Source organism: Cervus elaphus, chromosome 25 (assembly GCF_910594005.1).
Source record: "Cervus elaphus chromosome 25, mCerEla1.1, whole genome shotgun sequence".
NCBI lineage: Eukaryota > Metazoa > Chordata > Mammalia > Artiodactyla > Cervidae > Cervus > Cervus elaphus.
In genome coordinates this window covers 5,794,448-5,821,060 of record NC_057839.1, presented here as the reverse complement: position 1 = coordinate 5,821,060, position 26,613 = coordinate 5,794,448, and the positions used below count along the sequence as shown (strand labels likewise).

The following is a 26,613-nucleotide window of genomic DNA, read 5'->3' as shown; positions in this document are numbered from 1 at the left end:
ACTTTTCTTCCCTGCTGTTTTTATATGATGCTTAGGATAGCGCTAGCTTTCTCTGTAGTTTTGATTTCTATAATGAATCTAACCTGTAGTGCTAGTTGAGGAACATGTTTAAAATACAGATTAAGAGACCCCAGCCCCCAGGATTCTGATATAGTAAGTCTGGTTGAAGACCTGTATTTTTTAATAATACCTCCTTTGGGTGTCCATGGTAAGTATTTCTTGAGAGAGTCCTCAAACTTTAAAATGCATGCAAATCACCTGGGAGCTATGTTAAAATGCAGATTCTAATCAGTGGGTCTTGGATGGGAACCAAGGTTCTGCATTTCTAGTAAGTTTCCATGTGATTCCCAAGTTCCAATTTCCCAGCTGGTATTGCTGGCTCATGGACCACTTCAAATAGAAACAAAGGCCTACACGATAGGGCTAGCTGTGTTTATTTTTTATCCTTAAAGACTTGCAAGTGACTAGCACATGGTAAGCACTTAAAAATGTTTGTTGAATGACTGTCAAATGACTATGGAGAGTCACCCAACTCTAGTAAACACTTTTTTTTTCTCATGCTAGGAAACACATCTTGTGTTACCAGATTTTCTGATTTCTTTTTCAAGAAAAAATAGAAATATGGCTTTTAATGTGAAATTTTTAAAGGTTGACTTAAGACTTAAAAATTCTGTGAGGAAAAAATAAAACACTTTTTTTTTGTAGTCATGTACACATGCAGGAACACTAGTATGTGTTATAAACAGAAAACTAATAAGTTTAAATTTTAACTTAAGAGTAGACTCTTCAGGAGCATGTCTATTACATTTAGTTGGGTACATCATGCCATATATGTGTGAGATTCTATTGCTGATACCAATGAAACCCAGTGTTTTCTAAGCATTTTCAGTGTTTCCTAAGCATTTTAGGATATAGTGTCTTTATTCACTACATGGTTTCCACAGTCCCCCCACCCCCACCCCTCAGTGGCCACAACTCATTATTTTGTAAACCTACTTTGTGTTCCTTGCCTGGTCCGTCTAGGCATCTGAGTTTCAGACACTTCACTTATAGCAATATCTCCCAAAGTAAATTCCATAGACCCCTGCTTCTATGAGTTGGTGGTAGAGATTATTGATATAGTTGGCTATTTATTATTATTTTTTGAATATAATCATCCCTCTAATACAGGAGGGGGGATTGGTTCCAGGACCCCCACCGATATCAAAATCCAAGGATGTTCAAGTTCTTTGTATAAAATGATGTCGCACAGTTGGCCCTTCACATCCACAGCTCCACATTCACAGATTTGGCTAACCCATTGGTTGAACCAATCTGTAGTTGGCTGAATTCACAGATGTGGAAGCCATGAATGCAGAGGGCTTACTCTACTACCTTAATAAAAATTGATCCCTTTTCTTCTAAGAGTGCCAGGACACCAGGTCCTCAGTCTAACCCACTGGCTGCCCCAAGGTCAGGAAGATAAAGGATGTGCTTTATAGTGGCTAAAAACCTGTCCCAGTTCCCTTGAGGATCTAGATATTAAGGGTGGAGGGTGACTGCAATGAAAAGTAATGTCATGAATAGTGACTCTGTGGTGCTGACCTGCAGATGCAGATAGAGAATAATTCCTCAATTCTAAGACAGCCATGCAGTATAGACCTTCATTACATGACTTTCTCATATAGCTAGATTTCATTCACTCAACCAACATTATAAAAGTGCCTGCATGTTGCACTGCAAAGGTGGGCATGGGGAAGGTCTTTTCAGGTACTGGGAGCCTTAAGAAGGAAGATCAGCAGCTCAGGCTAGCCCCATCTGCATCTCGAATAATCCTGACCAGGAAGAGTTGGACTCTTCAAGAAACTCTCCCCTCTCAGGGACCCTGGGGCAGGTGATTTACCCTTCTGTGGTATATTGTAGATGAAGTAACAGACCTGGTGCAGAGCCACCTGGAGTGCTTGTTAAATGCAGGGTCCCCCTGGAATTCTCTTTTTTACACAGTCATATTTGGGAATCACAAGTTCAAGTCCTGGCCCTGCCACTAAGACGCATGATGTGTTTAGACTCTTTGGACCTTTGTTTCATGATATTCAAAAAGAAGATAATACCCACCTTGTGGGGTTGCTGTGAGGATGAAAGGTCGTGTACACAGGTGCCTTAATCAGGGCCTGGACAGAGCAGTGCTGAAAAAATATCTGTTGAATGAACAAATGAATGACGCATGAATTATTAAGAGAACATTCAACTCATGGAATTTACCAGCCTGTAATAGCTGTTCTTGCATATAGAGACAAGCTTAGCAATTGCAAATCAACATAATCAAACCTTTCCTGAGATGGAAACACATTCTCTTGAAAAATTTCATGGAACTGTCAACAAGGAAAGAAAGCATTAGAGAAGGTGAGGCACAAGTGCTGGGTAATGTGCAGACTCCAACACAGACTTCCTGATGGATCAAATATTGTCAGGGCCTCCTTCTATGTGAGTCTAACAATTCTACTTCTGTAAGAAATTTGGTCAAGAACAACAGGTAGTAAGCTCTGGCTCTGAAAGCGAAGAATATTCTCAAGGTAATTTCACCTTATCTTGGGTAAGTCACATTCCTTTTTGTGAAAATGAGAACATAATTATCTTCGCCTCCACATTGTTACCACTTGCTGGTATATATGTAACGTGCTCAATTAAGCAAACAATCAAATGTGCGGTGTAGTGTCTCAGAATTTCACTGGCATGGCTGCAGAATAGGGCCCGAGCAGCCCTTGTGATTTTGAACAAGTGAAAGTTCTTTTGGAAGCTGTGGTTTCTTGAAATGTTAACTGCTGGGAACAACTACAAGGGCATTGTCAGGGAGGGGGGTGGGATGCAGTGATGGGTTATGACTAGAGAAAAATTGCTTAAAGTAAATTAACGTTCAAAATGCTATACTTTCACAGGCTCTGGCAACAGACCACTTCCCAGAGTGGAAGGCAGGAACTTCTCACCAGTCCCAAGCAAGCATCGACCACAATCCCCTGGGGAAGAAGAGGTAATAAGGCATATGTTCATATTTTATTTCTACCCCAGCAAATGAATCATCAGCATCTCCCACTGAATACTCTCCTATACTTTTATTTTCTTTTAGTCTTTATTTTTTTAGTGAAAAATATTGAGAGGAGAATTCAGTTGAAAAATACATTATTTTTCCTTGATGTTTCTCTTCCAATGGCAAATGTGTGTTTCACATTAAACAGTGAGAAAAATAATTCTATTTTTCATCTGTTTCTTAGTTTATGACATAGCACAAGTCATTTAACTGCTCATTAACCCAGTGTTTTTCATTAAATATATTATTATACTAAACTGAAGAAATTATTACATCTAAATCTTTCCTGATTAGAGACTCCATTATCTACAAATGCTTATTCACCTCTGCCTTGGGAATGAGTCTATGATAAAAAGCAGTTCACACAAAATATCTTATATTTAACTTCACCTGAATGATTCTATATTCAAAGTTAATAACACAAGTGTTTCAAACTTCATGGAACTGAGGTGGTGATTTATGGAAATGATTACTTGGAGGCTTTTTTTTCCCACTTACTTATGTAACTACAAAGTTTATTCCATTTTTTTAAAATTTACATTTTCAGAATTCATTAAATGAAGACTGGTATGTTTCTTATATTACCCGAACAGAAGCAGAAGCGGCTCTTAGAAAGATAAACCAGGTACTGTGCTACAAATTCATTTTTTTAAGTATAAATAGAAGAAAAGAAATGGGACTGACTTTTCTTGAGTACCAATGATGGGCTTTAGATACTGGCTTCAAGCTTGCTTTTCATAGCTGCTTTTCAAGTAACAACAGATTTTTAGTTTTACAACCTCTCTTCCTACAGTTTGGATAGATCATCCAATAAAACAAAACCCAGGGGATGCAGTGGTAAAGAATCCGCCTGCCAATGCAGGAGGCATAAGAGACTTGGGTTCTACCCCTGGGTCAGAAAGATCCCCTGGAGGAGGAAATGGCAACCCACTCCAGTATTCTTGCCTGGAAGCTCCCATAGACAGAGGAGCCTGGTGGGCTACAGGCCATGGTGTCTCAAAGAGTCAGACAGACTGAACATACAATTATGGGCTAGGGGTTCTGCTGGGTGACATTCATGCTGTTATACCAAAGGGTACCAATTAGTGCCAGCTTCTCACCTACTAATGTCCACAGCGGTGACTCCTAGGACCCTGGGAAAAATTTTAAATTAAGGTAGTCATTTGATTGGTGGACTCTTAGGAGATTTTATTAATGAAAACGGTCCATCTTTTCACAGGAACCACACAGCATCAAAAGGAAACTCTTTCCTCCAAATTTCCAACATCTTACTAGTTGTATCTTCCTCTTGACACCCCATCACCATCCATATCAATGTGGAGGAACCCATATTGAGACAGAAAACAGCAACTTTTTGTCCTTTTCCCTAGAAATTTCTAATTGTCATTTAATATTAAAGGTCTTAAACCAGATTTCCTGTCTTCCAGTACTGAACACTAATCTTAAACCTATATATCAAAGATGGGAAGGCAAAGATCCTTCATCTTTCACATCCTTCATATCTCGAGACTACAACAAAAGTCCTCAAGCCTCAAGCTTGGTCGCGCTTTTATTCTTTTTTAATGATATGAAGCAGTTAATGTTCATCTCCCCATCTTTTTATAAAAGTTATTTATTTTTGGCAGTGCTGGGCTTTGTTGCTGCTCAGGCTGTCTCCAGCTGCGGTGAGCGAGGGCTGCTTTTCGCTTAGGTGTGCAGGCATCTCACTGCGCGGCTTCTCTTGCCGCAGATCACAGGCTCCAGGCACAGAGGCTCAGGAGTTGCCGCTCCCCGGCTCTAGAGCACAGGCTCAATCATTGTGGCACGTGGGCTTAGTTGCTCCAAGGCATGTGGGATCTTCCTGGACCAGAGATTGAACCCACTGGCAGGCAGATTCTTAACCACTGGACCGCCAGGGGATTGCACATTGAAATCACTTGAGGAGCATTAAAAAAAATTCTGATTTTACCTGGAGAGATTCTGATTTTATTAGTCAGGGATGCTATGTGGGCTCTGGAAGTCTTCAAAACTTGAAATTCCAAAGTGAAGCCAGAGCTATGAATCCACAGGTATATTTGTTTAACAGAGATGTTTTGACTAGAATTTACTCATTCAAGCTGGAATGAAAAAAGAACAAAGGAAAGCCATTATTGCAAATTGATCATCCTGATTTCAATACACAGAAGAAGGAGTAATTTAAAGGAGTTCTTCCTAATTCATTCTATTTTAATATTAGATCTTTATAGTAGTATTATAATATTATGTAGCTAATTTATGAAATGAAATTTTAAAGTATAGGACAGATCACCACACTATTTTGGTAAACATCAAGAAAAAAGGATGATACACATTGGATTTTTTTCAGGTGTTTGATGATGAAACGCAGTATCTGGGCACCATGAGGTTTTAAAATGGGTCCATTTCTTAGGTATTTGGGTGTATTCTGACTTTTACCGTGGAAAGAAAGTGCATAGAATTAACTCTCAGGAGCAGGAAGAGATACCTTTAGTTAACCACTAAAGTCCTTATTTTGCTGGCTCTGTATCCACTCAGCCATCTATTGTAAAAGAGATTCCTTTTTCACTGAGAGACTTCAAAGAGGTCTTTTCGAAATTTGGGAATTTCTCCAATACAATCTCTGCTGCCTCTTTCTTGACAACCAAGAAATCCATGACACATGGGATTACCGCTGTTTGGGGAACTAACTGTTCACTAAATTGTCAAGTGGTAGGTTTCCATATCTCTAGAGGATTGCCTGCTGCTCTTAGAGGCAGCAGAATTATTGACTTTTGCTACTTCCATAATAACAAGAATTTATGCTTTTAGGATGGCACTTTCCTGGTTAGAGACAGCTCTAAAAAAACCATCTCCAATCCATATGTTCTCATGGTGTTGTACAAAGATAAAGTTTACAACATCCAAATCCGTTATCAGGAGGAAAGCCAAGTTTACTTGTTGGGAACTGGACTCCGAGGGAAAGAGGTAAGGGTTTCAAGTTGTCAAACTCCCCCAGTTTTCTGCGTGTGCCTCTCTGCACACTACCTGTACGGAACCTGGCTGTGGCCTTCTTTTCGGGTCCGTACTGCCCGGCAACTTTAGAGTTAAGTTGCGTTAGTGAAACCCTGCATTTACTGGAAGGAAATAAAATGTTAACAGTGTCTACCTCTGCCACAGTGTCTTTTTTACATCTTTATTCCAACTACTCTAAAATCACATGTGTAACTTTAAAAAATGTTTAAATTAAAAATATCATTAGACAGTGCCAAACGCAAGTCCTTCTATGACTCAGAAGTGAGTTAAAGTCACCTCTGTGACATGATTTTGATGTAAGGGTACAGTGTACTTATAAGGCCGTGTCTTAAATGAACATCTGGAAAAATGACTTGGGTCATTTCTCCCTAAAAATGGAGGTTAGGCCAATGAAGCTGTGCAAATTGCCGAAAACATTTCCCTCTGTTTCCCCAAGGTGTATGCTAGTCCCTTTGGGGGTAGTGATGAGAACCGTGTAAAGAAAACCTTTCAGGGTTGCTCTTTGCAAAGGAAACTATGGCTAACCTAATGCTTCAAATGTGTTTTTTTAACTTCAAAGTTCCAGGAGGAGGATCAGCTGTAGCAACCATTTCCAGAAGGAAACACAACTTACCCATAACTTCTACTTCACTCCAATTATTTTTAAGTTATGATTATGTACGCCAGTAGAAAAAAACGCATGATTTTGGTCATATGTTTGAATCACTGGTTCGGGGTGGGTAGAGCTGCATAGGTCCCGTAGAAGCAGAGATGTCTGCTCTCCAGGATCTCTACTGGTCTTGTGTGGAAACACACAAATACAAACCACTCATTGCCGTTGCCCTGGAGGGAGGCACCTAGAAGAGTAGTCTTGGAGGAAGTGTGCAACTCTGTCTGGGGTACCTCGGTAACATCTGACTCATTTCTAAATGTACGGATGGGGGTTTCTCAGTTTGGCCCTCAGGGAAAGGGTGATACAGGTGACGAATGAAAGGACTCGCTACAGAGCCCTTGTGAGTGTGGAGGTGGCAGCGGGAACACAGCAGATATCATGAAGGAACGACTATGCCATACTACGGATATCATCTTCAGACAACAGAGATGCTGTCTGACCTCCTGATTGCTTATATCTCCTAACATTATTAGTGATTTAAAGGAGGGACACAGAAACCAAAACCAAGTCACAAATAGAACAATCCTCCTGAGATCCAATGACTGGTGTCCTTAGAAAAAGAGGGAGATAAACGATGAGGCCCCATATTCAATAGCCTATGATAAACCATAATGGAAAACAATATGAAAAAGAATATACATATATCTTAATCACTTTGCTGTACATCAGAAACTAACACAACATTATAAATCAACTATATTTGAATAAAAAATAAAAAGAATAATCCTAAGGTAAAGCTATCATAATTAGACTCTCCCTCTATCTCTCTCTGTATATAATATATATAACCCCCTACATGAAGTTAAAAATACATATACGTAAATACATACTATGTCTTTTATCCATAGTTTGCTGAATGTTGGTGAGGAATTTTTTTCAAAGTTCTGTAGCAGAAATCAAAATCTTTGCCAAATTTTACATAGACTGATAATCCTCATAGTACAAGAGGTAGGGCATTATGCAGATTAAAAAAAAAACTGCGAAATTCATACTACACATTCCAATGCTGATTTTCTTCCTGTGTTGACTCTTTCAGGACTTTCTGTCTGTGTCAGATATTATCGACTACTTCAGAAAAATGCCGCTTCTGCTTATTGATGGAAAGAACCGAGGTTCCAGATACCAGTGCACGTTAACGTATTCTGCAGGTTATCCCTAGCAAGTTAGCCAAGCAAATGAACCTTCCTCCTGCCTCTGTCCCACCATGGGAAGATCAGTCAACCTTGGTGAACGGCCAAACCCTTAGGACTGAATTGAACCCCTTCAACATGAACAGAAGGGTTTTGTCTTTTTACTTATGAAAGTGTTTGAAATGAAGACTGTCAAATATCCCATAATTTATTTATTTGTCTTCAATGTTTGTGTAAAGTGCATGAGTAATAATGTTCACACTTGAAGTCTAACAGTGCACTGTAATGATTCATTTTTAAAACATGTGTATCTTTGAATACCCATGTCCAAGTACATTAGTTTGCACACCTATAGAAACAATTTGGGGCAAGTTTAGAAACACTGAAATGGTAACAGATTTTGATAGCACATGAAACTGATTTTTTAACTAGCCAATCCTTTGTCAGTCAAAGGCAATCATCAATTTTATATGTATAATTTGAAAATTACTAAAATTCAGTTTCTTGGCAGCAATAATTTAAGAAGCTTCAAAAGCATTTCATCCTTTCTTATTTCATGTTTTTGCTGGAGGGTGGGGATTTTTTGTATACTTTTTTTATGAAAAAGATAAATGCATGTTGGAATAACTTCCTAGAATTAAAATTAATTTGCCTTCTGCTTCACTTTTTGCTTCCTAAAAGAACTTATTGACTTTATTTAATTATTTAGCTATTATTTTCCTGTTTTAAAGCAAATTTAAGCTACAAATACCAAAAGAAAACATTTTAAATTTAGAATGAGACTTTGGCATCAAATACATCGGATTTAATTTCATCACATCTGACATCCTCATCCTATCTCTTCCACCTCTACCCAACTCCAAAAGTATCAAGTGATGTGATTTTTATCAACGTCTTCCTGGGAAGATGAAATAGCAATTTCTGTATAACATGGAAAAGTTTAATAAGACTTTCCAATTAGATACCTTTCTTCTATGTTTATCCCCCGTGCCATCTGTCATAAGGCCATTATCTTCACCCTTCCCCAAAAGGCTTTATAAATTCTTCAAAGCAATTCAATTCTTTCCTTCAATTTACATACCTCATTTAATAAAAAATAGTAAGCAATTTCACAAGACGAAAACTTCACATTCACTTAAGTTTTCCCTTTTGAGGCCTTGGTTGTTATTCCACAACTTGTATCAATAACAAAATTTTTTGTCTTCTTGGTTTTATCTATGAGTTTTATAAGCCACAAATGATATCTTGTATTTTAATTTTCATGAGCTTATAGAAAGACCACTGGAAGAGATATTGGAAGTCATCTAGTTAAAAGTGATGATTTGCCAAGATAACGAATCTGTGGACTTTTTATCAATGACGACAGACAAGATGCTTCACAAAATTTCATCCTTATTAACTAGAAGTTCTCAAATCAGGACCCAGAACTCAGGGATTCTAAAACTGAAAAACCTGCTTCATTTACAACGTGTTTATTCAATAGGATATTCAATAAGCATTTATTTCATGTTTATTCTGTGCACTGAGCTGGGTGCTGGGTACTGAGCATAGAAAACTCGACGGGTTCTGGTACGGAGTGAGCTGACCTTGTGCCTTGCTTCATGGTATTCTATACTTAATGTTCAAAAATTTCTAAAATGAAGAACAGTAGATTTCAAAGCAACTATCTGGTAGTGAATAATGTTTACAAGGTAAACAAATGCTTATTATTTTAAGTTGCTGTTGGTGGAAAGGGGTAGGAAACCTATTCCACTGCAGTAACTGAAATGAGCTGAGTATCTGGTGTTTTTATGACTAGCAGTCTTCCTCCCTTCTTCAGGCCATGGCGACTCTATTCTTTTGGTGAGGGCTTTCTTTCTCTAGAGGGTTTCCCAGGTGGCTCAGTGGTAAAGAATCTACCAATGCAGGAGATGCAGGTTCGATCCCTGGGTTGGGAAGAGCCCCTGGAGGAGAAAATGGCAACTCACTTCAGTATTCTTGCCTGAGAAATCCCATGGACAGAGAAGCCTGGTGAGCTACAATCCATGGGGGTTGCAAAGAGTTGGACACAACTGAGTGACTGAGCAGGATGCCTGCTCCTTTTCCACTGACCTGGCATAAATCCCAGCCTCACCAAACATAGTTGCTTAGAATCCATCTTAATTGAAGCTGGCCCAGTCAAGACCCTTCTCTGGATTGTTAAACACAGAGGCTAAGACAGAGGATCTCTCTTTTCTCTGGGGTCTCCAAAAGATAATGCTGTAGATCCACCATACCTCTACTCTCTTCTACCTGTTATATGGAAGTGATGAGTTTTTAATAGGAAAGGATGTAGACCAGCGCACAGAAACAGAACCAGGGCAGAGATATCTGATGAATTAGTGAAGGCCCTGAACTCTATCCCAACCATGAACTCTCAAGGCACATGACCTAATAATGATTCAGCTAATTTGAGTTGTTTTTGACACTTGCTACCAGGAGACACCTGATTAATATAAATCCATATCATACATTTATAATTTGGTAACTCTGTATCAACCTAAGCCAAATTCAAGCATAGAGGATGGGATGAGCAGTGCTCCATGACCAACTTCCTATGTAATACTCTTGCCATTGGTGAAATAAATTAGCCATTTCTTGGAACATTAAAACAAGAGAAGCCTACCAAAGCATGAAATGATTATTTACAATTCAACACATTTTTTATTTTTTTAATTGAATATATTAGTAAACTCAATTCTCCTATAAATGGGTTAATTCAACAATAAAAAGTCACAAATTTCAACAAATAAATAAAAAATCAGATTAAAAAACTATCAGAAGCAAGGGATACATCTGGCATTTTAGACTCTTCAAAGTGGGGGCTGTTTCTTTCTGTTCCTTTTAAGTCATCTGTCTTCACGGGATGACTGAAATGTAGGGTAAGGTCACAAAGCAGTAACTGGGTGAGTTCTGTGTAAAAAAAAGAAAATTAATAATGTAAGACACTATATTGTAGCACATATGTCACAGGCAACTATTATTACTTTAAGTTGCTATTTCCTAATTATTAATTTTGTTTTTTAAGTGATTATTGCTTAAACCACAATTTAGATGTGCCAAATTTTGACTTAGAGTCAAATTTATACACTGCCAAATAAACATGATATAGAAGCTTACTAGAAGGGTTCTTTAGCTCAAATTGTCAGCTGTTTTACTACACTGCAATTTGATTTATGCAAGTTTATGTATTTTTTAAAATTACTAGTTTTATCTGCTATATATATATACAGTATAAAGAACCAAATAAAGCATGTTACAAAAAATAGCAGCTCCTATCTCCCAGAGGTAACCACTTTTGACATTTTTGGAGCTCATTTTGTTTTTGTGGGTTTGTGTGTGTGTGTGTGTGTGTGTGTGCGTGTGTGTGTTGCATTTTTGTTTATTTTGGGAGGGGTGGTATTTAACCTCCATATCTCTAAATGATATTCATATTTTTTTCTCAATTTTGGGTATTTGCTTCTGACCACAGAAGATTAAAATATAGCTCTTTTCATTTATCCCCATTCCCCCAATATACTTGAGTATAATTTTTCTTAGCTCAGTATTTAATGTTTAATTTTTTTGATTATATATTCTTCACAGTTGAGTCTTGTAGAACATTTCCCTTCCTGCAAGCTTCCACCCAACCACAGTTAATAATTGTTTCCTTTTTCATTGCTTAATTACCATGGATATATTCCAAATTTCCGCAGTTGGGTAAATCTCCTCCCTGTATAGTCGAGAGCTCTTACTGTTCTGTTGTTGAGGGTCTCTCCTCTCCTAGATCCTTCTCATCAGCTCTAGTTTGGACTGACAGCTCTCTAGAAAGCTGTCCAGTTCACATCTCGGGAATTCCCTTCACCACTATCCAATGGACTCCTTTCAGCCCTCCCTCGTGTGGAGTATCTTTCTTCCAGAATCTCATGTCTCTCGCGCTCGCTCTCTCTTTTTTGGTCTATTCCTTTGGTGGAATGCAACCAAGGTAACGTTCTAAGGCAGGGAAATGTATATGTCTTAGAGTCTCTCTCTACACCAATGCTTAACAGATTGACTGGCTGTAACAATCTAGGCTGGACATCACGCTTCTTCAGATTTCCAAAGGCAGCGCTGCACTTTCTCTTAGCTGCCAGCGTCTCTATGGGCAAATTTCACACAATTCTAATTCTTAGTCATTGTTTCTCTTTAAAAGATTTAAGAATCATTTTGTTCTTCCAGTGTTCTGAAATTTTGTAGTATTGCATTTTAGTATAAGACTATTTTCATCTACTGTGCTGGGCTCTTTCATTGTAAAAAAATATATCCTTCAGCTCTGGAAAATTTTCTCGGATTATTTATTTAATGAATTCCTCCTCATTCATTGTCTGTGTTCTTTCTTTCTAACACTCTACTTATAGGAAGTTAGACTTCCTTGTCCATCTGTTTTTTTTGCTCTGCACTCAAGGGAATTTTCTTCATTTAATCTTTCAACCCTTCTCTAGAGTTTATTTCTATTGTCACACTTAATTTTGTTCTCCAAATATTTTTATAGTATCCTATTCCTTTTTCATGTGGCATCTTCTTTTACTTCTCTGTGGATATTAACTACAGTTTCTTAGAGTTTTTAATTTTCATTTGTAATCTTTTTCTCCTCACTGATTGAATCTACTTATTGGTTCCATCTCTGCTTTTCACATTAGATGGTTTCCTCAAACATCTTTTTTTTCCATAGTTGTCTGCTCATATTTAAGACTATAGTACTTTTAGTCTTTTTAAGACAACTAGAATTTCTTTCCCATGGCAATTATTGTGTGGTGATCTGGCTGGGTGTTTTGTTGAGGATAAACAAAAAACCTGATAAACCTAAAAACTTAGGTCTTTTCTCTTAGGCTTATCAGATTCCTGAAATGAAAATCTGCCTGAGTATATAAATCTGGCTGCCAATGTTTTGTAGCCAAGTGGGGAAAGAAAGCTATGGGTTTTTTAAGTCAGTATGCAAACTTTGTCTTAAGACCCTTGTTTTTAGTACTACTATTTCCTTCAACTTGTGAGACTTTAAGTCCCAGATCTACCAGTTGTGTAACTCTGGGAGTTAGTTAATCCCTTTATATCTGTTTCTATATCTGTAAATGTCAATGGTAATATTTCCAACCTCATAAGGTTATTATAGCAATTCAGTCCATTTATGTAGAGCTCTTGGAAGAGTATCTGAATTATGGTAAATGCTGTAAGTGTTAGCTATTGACATTAATACTTCTGGGAGAAAGTGGGTGTAACGGAGTGTTTATTTAATCTTCCATGTTTACCAGAAGTCTACCTTCCTAGTCTGGCTCTATTAGTCCTTTGTATCTTCACTGCCTGCCTATCCCACAACTTTTCAGGAAAACATTGATCATATTTATTCTATTGTACTTCATGAAAGAATAACTGCCAAACTAGAACAGTCAATCTAGTTTGAGAAGAATCTAAAGCTTCTCTAATTGTTTTAAATGAGTGCAAGCATCCAGAATCAATTATTCATTTAATAAATGTTGGCCAAAAGCCTATTATATAAAGGCACTGGGTTAAGAGCTAGGAATAACCTTAAGGGATGGGATAAGTAAGCAAACATACAATTACAATATAGTATGATAGGTGATATGACAAAGTAGAAGAAATGACATACTGGCTTAAAAAACATTTTTGAATGTTAGTAACTGTGACTAATAAGTAGCAGTTAACCTGGTGAGGAGGAGGTGGGGAGGCAACCTGTGGAGGTGGAGTGGGCCCTTTGGGAGAATATGCATGTAATAATTAAGGCACAGCCACAAAAAAGAGCAAATGTGTAGATATGCAGGTAGTTCAATGTGGTTGGAGCCTGGAATGTGCAGGGAATGAAGAATAATGTAGCAGAAAGGAGAGGTAGGCAGGGTCTGATCTTAAGGTCTTATAGTCCATTCTAGGAGGTCTGGACTTAGTCCTGAGGACAATGATGAGCCAATGAGCATTTTCAGCAGATTTATATTTCAGAGGGTAATCCTTGCTGTTGAGATTGCTTTTGAGAGATGATGAATTAAGCAAAGGTAACCCTATTCCTTTACATCAGACTCCTCACAGCCTCTGTTAATATGTACTGTGAATTTGTGACAGAATTACCTAGCATAAAGCCCTTCCCAGAATTATTTGATCATCAGTTCACTGATTCCATTTATAACATCTATTAACATCACCTGAGACAGCAGTGTTCCCCGATCAAAGTCCATGAAATGCTTGGGAAATGCTTCAGTCAGTTCAGTTGCTCAGTCATGTCCAACTCTTTGCGGCCCCATGGACTGCAGCACGTCAGGCTTCCCTGTCCATCACCAACTCCCAGAGTTTACTCAAACACATGTCCATTGAGTCAGTGATGCCATCCAACCATCTCATTCTCTGTCATCTCCTTCTCCTCCCACCTTCAATCTTTCCCAGCATCAGGGTCTTTTCAAATGAGTCAGTTCTTTGCATCAGGTGGCCAAAGTGTTGGAGTTTCAGCTTCAGCATCAGTCCTTCCAATGAATATTCAGTCCATCCTTTAGGATGGACTGGTTGGATCTCCTTGTTGTCCAAGGGACTCTCAAGAGTCTTCTCCAACACCACAGTTCAAAAGTGTCAATTCTTCAGTGTTCAGCTTTCTTTACAGTCTAACTCTTACATCCATACATGACTACTGGAAAAACCATAGCTTTGACTAGATGGACCTTTGTTGGCAAAGTAATGTCTCTGCTTTTTAATATGCTGTCTAGATTGGTCATAACTTTTCTTCCAAGGAGCAAGCGTCTTTTAATTTCATGGCTGTAGTCACCATCTGCATTCTGGAGCCCCCAAAGTAAAGTCTGTAACTGTTTCCATTGTTTCCCCAACTATTTTCCATGAAGTGATAGGGCTAGATGCCATAATCTTAATTTTCTGAATGTTGAGTTTTAAGCCAACTTTTTCACTCTCCTCTTTTACTTTCATCAAGAGCATCTTTAGTTTTCTTTGCTTTCTGCCATAAATGTGGGAAATGCTTAGGAGAATACATGGAAAAACCTAACAGGCACTCCCTACTTGGATTTTCATGGTTAGAAAAGTGACCAGTGGGTGAAAGGATAGGGAAAAGATTTCAGCTAGTCCATGATGAAAAACTGTCTAATATAGAATAGACTGGTAACAGAGACAGTTTTCCAACACAGATTTTTTTCCAACACAGGAAATGTTTGGTCAAGAATAGATGAAATATTCAATCACAAAAATTCTACATGCCTGGACTAACTAACAGCCACTTCCCCCTTCTTCCTGGGGCACAACTTGATTGCACTTGAGATGATCCTCTCCCCAGTTTCAGTAGTACATCCTGACTGGTCTAAACTGGTTGTGGCAGTCCTAGTCTCCTTGGTGGTAACTGCTGTAGGAGATACATGTGGTGCAAATCTGGCCAATGAAAGGAAAGGGAAAATGTGCTGGAGGGATCTGGAGAAAGGATTATTTAAAAAACACAGGCAGAGTATGTGTCTGTATGTGATTATGTTTGCAGGTAATGACCACAAGAAGTGACAAACAGAGTGAACATAACAGAGCAGAAAACATGAAAACCTAATACCTGATGAAAGCTTTAAAACCCTGAATTCACTTTAGGGTTGCCCAGCCTTGAATCTTATTATTATTTCTTTATTGCATAATCAATGTTAAGTTGGTATTTTCTTACTTGTAGAAAGGTCTCATAACTGACACAGAGGATGTCTTCATATATCAAGAGTCGTCATAAGAACAGTAACTACATAGTCAGTGATTTTCATGGTTAGAAAAATGACCAGTGGGTGAAAGGATAGGGAAAAGATTTCAGCTAGTCCATGAAGAAAAACTGTCTAATATAGAATAGATTGGTAACAGAGAGAGTTTTCCAACACAGAGTTTTTTCCAACACAGGAAATGTTGGGTCAAGAATAGATGAAATATTCAATCACAAAAATTCTACATGCCTGTAATAAAATTACAGAATATGTCTGTAAGGTGAGTGATTAAATATCATGATCTATAAGGTCTAATCCACTAGAATCATCAATTCACACAATCAAGCAAACTTACAAGTTTTGACTTAGAAGGAGCTTTAGAGACTTAGTAATGATTAATGGATAAAGATACTGAATTTTGCAGACTGTGACATCACTCTGTAATAGTTTGTTGAAGGGAAGGATGGGGAGTAAATTTAGAGGGGTTAGTTAGACATCATAAGGTTTCTATAAGGAGGAGAATGGGGCCACTGAGGATGAGATGGTTGGATGGCATCACCGACTCCATGGACATGAGTTTGAGCAAGCTCCAGGAGCTGGTGATGGACAGGGAAGGCTGGCGTGCTGCAGTCCATGGAGCCGCAAAGAGTCGGACATGACTGAGTGACTGAACTGAAGCTTTTTATAAAATGTCGGGGGTGAAAATTCAAGTCTGCTATCTTTCTGGTCAATGCTCAAATATAATGCATTTTCAGAGATCTAGTTCATATTACACTGTAAACATTGCTTAAGAAATAGAGAAATCCTAATGAACAGGCTTCAGCAATACGTGAACCGTGAACTTCCAGATGTTCAAGCTGGTTTTAGAAAAGGCAGAGGAACCAGAGATCAAATTGCCAACATCTTCTGGATCATCGAAAAAGCAAGAGAGTTCCAGAAAAACATCTATTTCTGCTTTATTGACTACGCCAAAGCCTTTGACTGTGTGGATCACAATAAACTGGAAAATTCTGAAAGAAATGGGCATACCAGACCACCTGACCTGCCTCCTGAGAAACCTGTATGCAGGTCAGGAAGCAACAGTTAGAACTGGACATGAAACAACAGACTGGTTCCAAATAGGAAAAGGAGTACGTCAAGGCTGTTTACTGTCACCCTGCTTTTAACTTATATGCAGAGTACATCATGAGAAATGCTGGGCTGGAGGAAGCACAAGCTGGAATCAAGATTGCTGGGAGAATTATCAATACCTCAAATATGCAGATGACACCACCCTTATGGTAGAAAGTGAAGAAGAACTAAAGAGCCTCTTGATGAAAGTGAAAGAGGAGAGTGAAAAAGTTGGCTTAAAGCTCAACATTCAGAAAACTAAGATCATGGCATCCGGTCCCATCACTTCATGGCAAATAGATGTGAAACAGTGGAAACAGTGGCTGACTTTATTTTTCTGCGCTCCAAAATCACTGCAGATGGTGACTGCAGCAGAGAAATTAAAAGACGCTTACTCCTTGGAAGGAAAGTTATGACCAACCTAGATAGCATATTAAAAAGCAGAGACGTTACTTTGCCAACGAAGGTCCATCTAGTCAGTGGTTTTTCCAGTGGTCATGTATGGATGTGAGAGTTGGACTATAAAGAAAGTTGAGTGCCAAAGAATTGATGCTTTTGAACTGTGGTGCTGCAGAAGACTCTTGAGAGTCCCCTGGACTGCAAGGAGATCCAACCAGTCCTTCCTAAAGGAGATCAGTCCTGGGTGTTCATTGGAAAGACTGATGTTGAAGCTGAAACTCCAATACTTTGGCCACCTGATACGAAGAGCTGACTCATTGGAAAAGACCCTGATGCTGGGAAAGACTGAGGGCAGGAGGAAAAGGGGACATCAGAGGATGAGATGGTTGGATGGCATCACCAACTCAATGGACATGGGTTTGGGTGGACACCAGGAGTTGGTAATGGACAGGGAGGCCTGACATGCTGCAATTCATGGGGTTGCAGAGTCAGACACAGCTGAGCGACTGAACTGAACTGAATGAATAGGCAAAATTCAGTTACATCCCACCAGAAGCACAAATTGACTACTCTTTATAACAATGACCTGCAAACATTTTAATTCAGTGATTCCTACTTACCATTCATTTTTTTTAGCTCCAAAGAAATTGTGTTAATGTTTTTAATTATGGCTTCCACATTTAGTTTATGGTCGGTAACATTATTCTTAATCATCTGGTTTGAAAAGAGAAACAATGTATAAATCAGAAGTGTGTATGTATACTTTAAAAATACTCAAATTTTCAGCATTTCTGGAAGAAGAAAATCTGTTATTTAAGAACTAAAATTTTAGTGAAATTATAGTTTCTTTAAATGGTTAGAATTCTCACACAGGAAGTCATTAACTTGGTACTATTTTTCCAACTGAAAACACCTCTAACCAGAATTCTTAGGATGAAGCTGCTTCTTTAATCAAACCATATCCATACAATGGAGCCCTTACAATGGAAATGCAGATGTCTCCATTTCAGAAATCCTCAGCATTTACAAAATTACCTTGTGCCTGGGTGCTCAGTTGCTTCAGTCCTTTCCAACCTTTGTGACTCTACGTGCTGTATCCCACCAGGCTCCTCTGTCCATCAGATTTTCCAGGTAAGGATACTGGAGTGGGTTGCCATGCCCTCCTGGGTCTCCTGCCTTGCAGGAGGATTCTTTACTGCTAAAACACTGGGGAAGCCCATAAACTTCCTTACAATTTAACAATCTCATATTATCTTCTCTAATTTTATTTATATAAGCACCATTTTCCAACTTGTGCTTGAATGACAGGATCCAAATATGATTTATTTAAGTACATATTAAAGCATAAAATAAGACACAATTATAATTCCTTGACTAAGAAGATGGCAACATGGACACTTGTACTTTAGCTTTGGGAGTTAGGGCAATGCATATTTTAATTCAGCTGAGATACATTAATCAACCGATTACTCCGTTATATGTACAAAACATAATGTTTAGTCAACTGTGTCAGATATAAACATATGGAGATGTTTCTAGGTCATTCACTAGAAACTAACCTTAGTCATTCAAATATCTCAAAATAGCTTGAATAAATCACAATTAGTGCACACAACTTCAGAAATACAGAATATGGGAAGTTATGCCTTATGCTGCTTGTCCAAAAAAATGAGAACAAACTAACCTTGGAATCAATTCTTTGTGCCTGCCTTTTCCTGAGTCAAGGGAATTTATCCTATTTCACTCACTTCAGAGCAACTGTAAAAGAAATAAATTGTTTGCTCTCCAGACAATGAATAAAATACACTTTGCATCCACCTACAAGCCCCTAGGCACTCAAAGTCGAATGACAGCTATCTTACTTGGGTATAGCAAAGTCAGATATACAGGTCTGAGGAGAAAGTAAAGATGATAAAAAGCAAAGGAGGTGGGGTGGAGATGGCACAGATCAAGAACCTTAAAGAAATAAACGCAAAAATAGAAGTAAAAACCCTGAGGTAAGTAGAAACTAAATGGAAGGAGAAATGCCCAAGAAAGTTGACCCTCCCCACTCTGGGTTCCAGTTATCCAGGACCCTCAGGTGCCCACAGGTAGGTGGGGTCAAAGGGCAGCGTGGTAAGGAGACCCCTTTGGACTAGATCGAGGCCAGAGCTGGTCAACTTCCCCAGGAAGCTCCGTCAGGCCATCACTCTTGAGACTGGAGAGGCCGGCCAAGCGGCGTTTCTCGAGGAGGTGGGAAGTGGAGGCCAGGATCGGGGCCCAATAGCACTGGAGCCCTCCATACCATAGACTGAAGGCATGAATGCAACTAAGGCACTATCCAGGGACCAAAGGCCAGGAGGCCAGGCCGTCCCCGTAAAGGGGGATCATTATTCCCTTCTTCTAAAAGCCACCCCCTCCTTCTCAGTCTGACTCCCGGGAGGAGCCTCAGGTCTGGGGCCACAGTCTAGGGTCTGAAGATGGCACCTGCGGCAGTCTGAAGATTCCGCAGCCCTCAGGCTCCCAAGCGAGATCGGAACAAAGCGAAACAGACTCAGTGTGGCCACCGGACGCGCCCGGACCCCCCCACCCCCCCCACCCCAGCCAACCATCCCTTCTTGACTCAACACACGACCATGCCTGTGAGGAAAGCGGGCTCTTGGGAGCCACGGGCTGAGAGACCTTGCGAACTGCACTGGGGCCAGGCTGAAGATGCAACTTGAGGCAGCCTGGACAGGTCTTCACCTACACCACACAGACCAAAGACGGATTAGGATTATTTAAAACCCAGTAACCCAGGCCAGCCCACAACCCTGAACCTGTGGGGACGCACCAATTTCTCGCTGTTAAGCGGGGAGAGCGTGAGCTGGGCCGAGGAAGTGAGACTGGGCTTCCTGATTGGTCAGTGTCCGCTCCTGGTGCATCCTGGGAGTTGTAGTCCCAGGCTAGGCCCCTGCAGAGAAAGTTCTCGCTGTGTGGCAGGAAGTGACTAGCACTACTTCATGGGCAGAGGAGGACAGTGAGAAGGCATTTTGCCCACTGTGTGCCAGGCGCTGGGCTAGGTGCTTTACAGCTCTTGTTTGCCTTTAATTTTCCCAGAATAGGAGTGTGGTTAAGGTCAGACTCTGGACTGAAACTTCTTGGGTTTAAATTCTACTCTGCTTTAGCCATAGATGTCCTCAGCTATCACATGAAGATAATAATAACTACTGTCCATCTTCTTTTGAGAGTTAAGTGAGATAATGCATCACATTGGACTTGGCAGATGATGTGCTCCATAAATGTTAGCTATTATCACACCCATAAATCTGTACAAATGAGCTGAGAGGTATACACTGGTCTCTTGCCAAGTAGAGAAGTTGGGATTCAAGCCATCTCTGCTGGATTCCAAGAGGAATTTCTGTCACCATTGCCTTTGAATTGACTCAGAGATTTTTCTTGGTGCCCTCAGGAATTGCCTTAGACTTGATGAACTTCAGATTCAGATTTTACACAAGTCCATCTTCTCTAAATCTTCCTTATTTGCACTTACCAGCCTCTTGAACCAGTGGGTTCCCAACAACTTGCAACACATAGTCTGTTTTTATTTTATATCCGACCTGGTGACTCAGATGGTAAACCATCTGCCTGCAATGCAGGAGACCTGGATTTGATTCCTGGGTCAGGCAGATCCCCTGCAGAAGACAATGGCTACCTATTCCAGTATTCTTGCCTGGAGAATTCCATTGACAGAGGAACCTGGTGGGCTACAGTCTTTGGGGGTCACAAAGAATAGGACAGGACTGTGCAAAGAACACTTTAGTTTTTCACCACCTTCCTTTTAACACTAGAATTTGTTGTCTGGTGCAGAGTTAGATGAGGAAGGGCGTAGAAGGACTGAGTTTCTGAGCTTCAGTCCTGAGGACAGGTAGCTATGCAATCTTGGAAAACAGTAACTTCTTATCTCTGAATCTCAGTTTCCTCATCTGTTTCCTTGTGAGGGAGATGGGCCCAATCAGTGTTTTCTAAATATCACTCCTTATGGGGCTGCTGTTACGATTGCTTGCCCTAGCTATGTAACACCTGTTTTATTACTTTAATATTTTAAATTTACTTTCATTGACATTTAAATCTACTTAATTTTTTTTAATATCATGGAGTTTAGCATGATAATTTAGTATGGAGTAAAACTTAAGCAGAGGAAATAGGAAAAATGAAGACCATGTAAATAAAACAATCATCTAGATATTTTATTTCTTGAAGACCCTAATCCTGAAGCCTGATCTCTTTGTTAAAATGTGTTAATATTAGAGAAATGTTAAAGTTAGTCTAGTACAAACTGAGACTTTCTTCTTGATATAGTCAGAAGAACTGAAAGAGTTGGATGGGGAATAACTCTAACAGTGTGATTACACATTGTTTAATCCCTCTGTCCCGTATAAAACAGCTGTCAGATCCTTAGTAGTATATGTCCCACACATTGCTGAACATAATATTAGCTGCTGTCCAACATACCATCCATCCCTGAAGACTTCTCTATTCTGTGGAATCTAAAATAAGAAAGCAAACAAATGTATGTAACAAGATAGAAACAGATTCACAGATACAGAGAACAAACTAGTGGTTACCAGTGGGAAAAGAGGAAGAAGGGTGGGGCAAAATAAGGGTATGGGATTAAAAATAAATAAGAGACAAGAACACAGCACAGAGAAACATAGCCATTACTTTATAATAATTTTAAGTGGAGTACAATCTGTAACAATACTGAATCCTATGTTGTACATCTGAAACTAATATAATGTTGTAAATCAATTACACTTCAACTGTATTAAAAAAAAAAAAAAAAGACTTCATACTCAACCTGCTCTGCTGCTGCGGCCGCTAAGTCGCTTCAGTCGTGTCTGACTCTGTGTAGCCCCATAGACGGCAGCCCACCAGGCTCCCCCGTCCCTGGGATTCTCCAAGCAAGAACGCTGGAGTGGGTTGCCATTTCCTTCTCCAATGCATGAAAGTGAAAAGTGAAAGTGAAGTAGCTCAGTCGTGTCAGACTCTTTGCGACCCCATGGACTGTAGCCCATCAGGCTCCTCCGTCCATGGGATTTTCCAGGCAAGAGTACTGGAGTGGGGTGCCATTGCCTTCTCCTCAACTTGCCATGGGTATCTTCAAAACTTAATCCTGGAAGGCCTTTTCCAGAATTAACCCTACCCAGTTCTGCAATTTCAAACTCTCTGACAGTGCTTCCCTAACTCACCATTTTAACTGTGGACACTTGCTAGTGTCAGAGTCTTGCATTTTCTTATTTCTGATATGTGTGCTGAGCATTTTTAGATTTATTTCTCCAAGTGGTGAAAAGGGGGACAAAGAGGCACAGAAGCTCAGAAAATAAACACTCTTTCAGAGGCACCCCAGGTGGCGCTAGTGGTAAAGAACCCATCTGCCAAAGCAGGAGACAAAAGAGACTCAGGTTTGATCCCTGGGTGAGGAAGATCCCCTGGAGGAGGGCATGGAAACACGCCCCAGTATTCTTGCCTGGAGAATTCCATGGACAGAGGAGCCTGGCAGACTACAGTCCATGGGGTCTCAAAGAGTCAGGCATGACTGAGGCAACTTAGCAATTGTTAGAAGCTTTCATCTTCTGGAGCTCTTTCAGGTAGCTGTTATCACCCCAGCTGTACAGAAAGTGAAGCTTGAGCTTAGTGCATACTCAGGGGCCACAAGAATCAGATTTAATCTCAAACACAGATCCTGTCTGTGAGATTCCAGAACCTTCTGTGCTTTTTGCTGAACCAAGTTGTTTCCCGGACCAGGATACCATCTCTTGATACATGATGTAAACAAATACATCGTGGATCCATAATGTCAGGGGCTTCACAGATCATTAAATGTGAACACACACACACACTAATACACACAGAAATGTATAAATATGGAGTGACCTCTGAATGAGGGACATTAACAAAACAAAAATAACTTACACTGATCTATACAAGCAGAGATAATTCAACATCAAAAAGGAAAGAAGAAAAGGAAGGAAGATCATAATAATTTCAGGATAAAAATACGTTAACAAATATCTTCCCGGATGTGTCTTTTTGCCTCTCCTTAATTGATGCAGGCTAATGAAAACTTCACATCAGACCTGCGTGAATTCAGTTGTGTGTTTGGAAACTCCACAAAGACAACAGCAGGAGAAAAGAAGGTGTTTAAGAGAAGTAGGGTGAAAAGCCTCGGCGGGCTGAGATAGCATTAAGGCTGACAGTTATGAAAATCAAGCAACGATGGGGGCTGGAGCTGAGCAGCATTTGGTGTCTCCCGGGCCCCACTGTCCCAAAGACACTGAATCCACTCATTCACGGGGTGCAGCAAGTGTTTGCAGGACCTGCTTCAGCTCAGACACCTGGACTCAGACTCTGTTCACAGGACTTTTAATTAAATTTAAAGACCTTCTACCCACTATAGTGCTGATCATTTCTTATGAGTAGGTTCAAACTTGGGAAAAGACCATCATTAAACCTTTTATTTAAAAAGAATTAGCTTTGTGTTTCTTTTAAATTAATGTTAAAAGAGGAAAAAAGAGATCCAGACTCAGAAAAAGATAGACTGCAATAATATATTTTCCTCCATAAAAATGTCTTGGAACAATGATGATTACTTACTGACATGCTTTTCCTCCTCAAGTAGCTATAGATTCTCTCTTTTTTTTTTTTTTACCCCCTAAGAACATAAAACTTTAAAAGCATGATCTGCTACTTAAGGCTTGAGACCATTATAGATGAGGCCCTAAAATAAATCTATCTTCCTTAATAAGTTTGTGGATCCAACATTTACTGAAACCCAACACAGGTTGCTGTTGTTGATGCTATTGTTAATCAAATAAGGGAGATTAAAAAGCTGGCAAATTCCCCCATCAAGAGAAGAGCTGTTATAGAACAACAAGGTGATTAAGCATTTTATGGAGCCTGGTGTGAGTGCCTCAGTTAGTTTTATTACAAATTCTTGACATAAAGTTTCCATTTCTAGGAAAACAAATTGAGTAAATTATCTCATGTCTTCCCCCTGCTCTCAGAGCTCCCACTCCCATCCTCCCCCTGCTCATTGTAAATTACAAGTGCTGGTCTCTGTCTGAGGGCTGACTTCCTGCTCGAGCATCAGCTCCTTTCTGAATATTGCTTTACACAACTCCTGTGTAAGCAGATGTGGCAGGCAATGAGCACATGCTCAGATCATTACCCAAGGAGTATGACCAGTGTCCAGAAGATCAAGGACATTCTCGTGCATTAGAAGAGCCAATGCTTTCCTCAAGGCCCATCAAATTAAGGAAGGAAGACAGTGCAGAACTTCTGCCTCTGGTGGTCTAAAGTGGAGGTGGGGGTTCCTGCCTTCTGTCTTCTGTAAGCAGCTGAGGTTACATTGGACACAGTCATTTTCTTTTCTCTGAAAGAAACACCTCCAACTTTAGAAAGAAGTTATTGGGATATATGTGTACATATTGGAGAAGGGCATGGCAACACACTCCCGTATTCTTGCCTGAAGAATCCCATGGAGAGAGGAGTCTGGCAGGCTACAGTCCATGGGGTTGCAGAATCAGACACAACTGAAGTGACTTAGCACATGTGTACATATAGCTGATTCACATTGGTATAGCAGAAACTAACACAACATTGTAAAGCAATTATATTCCAACAAAGAAATATATATATGTGTATATATATAGCTGAATTTATATATGTAGCTGAATCACTTTTCTGTATACCAGAAAGAAGTTATTAACAAAATACACATAGCTCACTGCATTAACTAAAATATTTTGATTTCTAATTAAGAAATTATTTTATGTAAAAATCCTGCTGTCTGTGACAGCAGAAGTGGACCTTGAGGATATTATACTCAGTGAAATGAGCATAATTCATCTTTTAGACAGAGAAAGATGAATACTATATGCCATCACTTATATGTTGAATCTAATGGAATGTAGAATGGTGATTACCAGGGGCTGAGTGGTGGGGAAAATGGGAAGATTTGGTCAAGAGGTAGAAGTTTTAAGTTATAAAAGTTCCACGGATCCAATGTACAGCATGGTAACTCTAGTTAAGCAATACTGTGTTGTCTGCCTGAAAGAGAGTGGAGCTTTCACGCTCCCCCATCACAGCTACAAAATGGTAACTGTGGGGACTGAAGAGTGAGCTCACTCGCCTGGCTGTGGTAACATGTCACAACACACACACGCATCAGGTACCACACCGTACACTTTAAACTCACATAACGTTATATGCGACTATATCTCAAGCCGGGGGAAAAGAAATTAAACTTCTGTGCCAACATTTTCCTCTGAAATAGGCAGTTATCCAAACAGAGTTGCCAATAAAATATGGGACATCCAGTTACATTTGAATTTCAGTTAAACAATTTCAGATAATTTTATTATTATAAGGATGTCCTGAATATTGTTTGGCAGATAATTATATTAAAAATTTATCTAAGAATCTAATTTAACTGGGAATTATGCACTTTTATTAGCTAAATCTGGCAACCTTATGCCCAAAACACTTCAACCTTGAAAAGCAAAGCAAACAGTCTGAAGGACTGTAGATTCAGTAGGTATGGAAGCCAAGAAAATACTGAGACTTTCCAACTTGATGTCTAAAATTAAAAAATGCATACACTTACTGTGCTAGAACTTGGCTTCTTCTTCACTTCAACATTCTTACAATGCAAGAAAGAGACTGGGTTTTTGAGAAAGCAGATGGACAAAAGCTGTCAATATTCAACACGGTGCTATTTTTGACAGTTGCTTGCTATGCCTGTTTGCCTCAGAACTCTTTGCACTCAGCTTTTTAGGAAATGCCGTCATCCAGCAAAGGCATATTCATGACACACGTTGTATTTATTTTCAGAGATCCACCAATCAGAGGAAACCTTCTCTCTCCTTAAATAAGATGTTTCTAATTCTATCATGTCAGCTCTCCATCTCCCAACAATACTTCCTTTGTTTATTAAAAACATAGATCCTGATCAGATGTTTCTCCCTCTAGGCATTGCCCCCATCTCCCACACTTCACCCTCATCAGCCAGCCATGAAATGACAGATGAGTGCCTTTATGAAAAAAAATACATTATGTTCATGAAGTCAATGACAATAGACTCTAAGTGCATACTCACATTTTAAATGAAAAAATGTATATGTGAAATATCAATAACTTCAGATATGCAGGTGACACCACCCTTACGGCAGAAAGTGAAGAGAAATTAAAGAGCCTCTTGATGAAAGTGAAAGAGGAGAGTTAAAAAGCTTGCTTAAAACTGAACACTCAAAAAACAAAGATCATGGCATCCAGTCCCATCACTTCATGGTATATAGATGGGACCACAGTGGAAACAGTGAGATTTTCTTTTCTTGGGCTCCAAAATCATTGCGGATGCTGCCAGCAGCCATGAAATTGAAAGACACTTGCTCACTGATCTATGGAAGGCGTGGTTACTGATGCTGTCGTTTATTTCAAGGCCCTTTCGAGTGAAGCACTTGAGAGACTTCAGGCGTTTAACGAGTCCGCAAGGCGCCCTTACAAGAGCACAGATGAAGCTGACGA

General features: G+C 39.5%; 2 protein-coding genes across 16 annotated transcripts in view; one reads left to right on the top strand and one right to left on the bottom strand.

Moving 5' to 3' along the window:
- The window catches only part of LCP2 (lymphocyte cytosolic protein 2), a 47,898-nt gene extending 39,380 nt beyond the window's left edge, over positions 1 to 8,518 (top strand). For all 4 annotated transcript variants that reach the window (XM_043887370.1, XM_043887369.1, XM_043887372.1 and 1 more), the window contains 4 exons: positions 2,916 to 3,007; positions 3,612 to 3,689; positions 5,870 to 6,025; positions 7,762 to 8,518. In XM_043887370.1, coding sequence (XP_043743305.1) covers positions 2,916 to 3,007; positions 3,612 to 3,689; positions 5,870 to 6,025; positions 7,762 to 7,884 — 449 coding nt within the window. In that variant the 3' untranslated portion in view covers positions 7,885 to 8,518. The remainder of the gene's footprint in view (positions 1 to 2,915; positions 3,008 to 3,611; positions 3,690 to 5,869; positions 6,026 to 7,761) is intronic.
- Positions 8,519 to 10,517: 1,999 nt separating this feature from the next.
- C25H5orf58 (chromosome 25 C5orf58 homolog) lies at positions 10,518 to 25,815 on the bottom strand. Of its 12 annotated transcripts, none has more exons than XM_043887380.1 (6): positions 19,880 to 19,999; positions 19,682 to 19,791; positions 18,752 to 18,825; positions 18,103 to 18,273; positions 17,688 to 17,781; positions 10,518 to 10,786 (listed from the first exon to the last, which is right to left on the bottom strand). In XM_043887380.1, exons 5-6 carry the CDS (start codon positions 17,779 to 17,781, stop codon positions 10,635 to 10,637), a joined length of 246 nt encoding a protein of 81 aa, XP_043743315.1. In that variant the 5' UTR covers positions 18,103 to 18,273; positions 18,752 to 18,825; positions 19,682 to 19,791; positions 19,880 to 19,999; the 3' UTR covers positions 10,518 to 10,634. The 12 variants fall into 12 exon arrangements, with proteins under 12 accessions (XP_043743315.1, XP_043743316.1, XP_043743310.1 ...); XM_043887381.1 differs by having other exon boundaries at positions 19,729 to 19,791; XM_043887375.1 differs by lacking the exon at positions 18,103 to 18,273.
- Positions 25,816 to 26,613: the final 798 nt, after the last annotated feature.

Bases quoted from the DNA above. Each gene is read 5' to 3' on its own strand.
- C25H5orf58 (XM_043887373.1), bottom strand. The intron at 10,787-17,687 runs GTAAGTAGGAAT...TTTTTTACACAG, and splicing joins GGAGCTAAAAAAAATGAATG to AACTCACCCAGTTACTGCTT.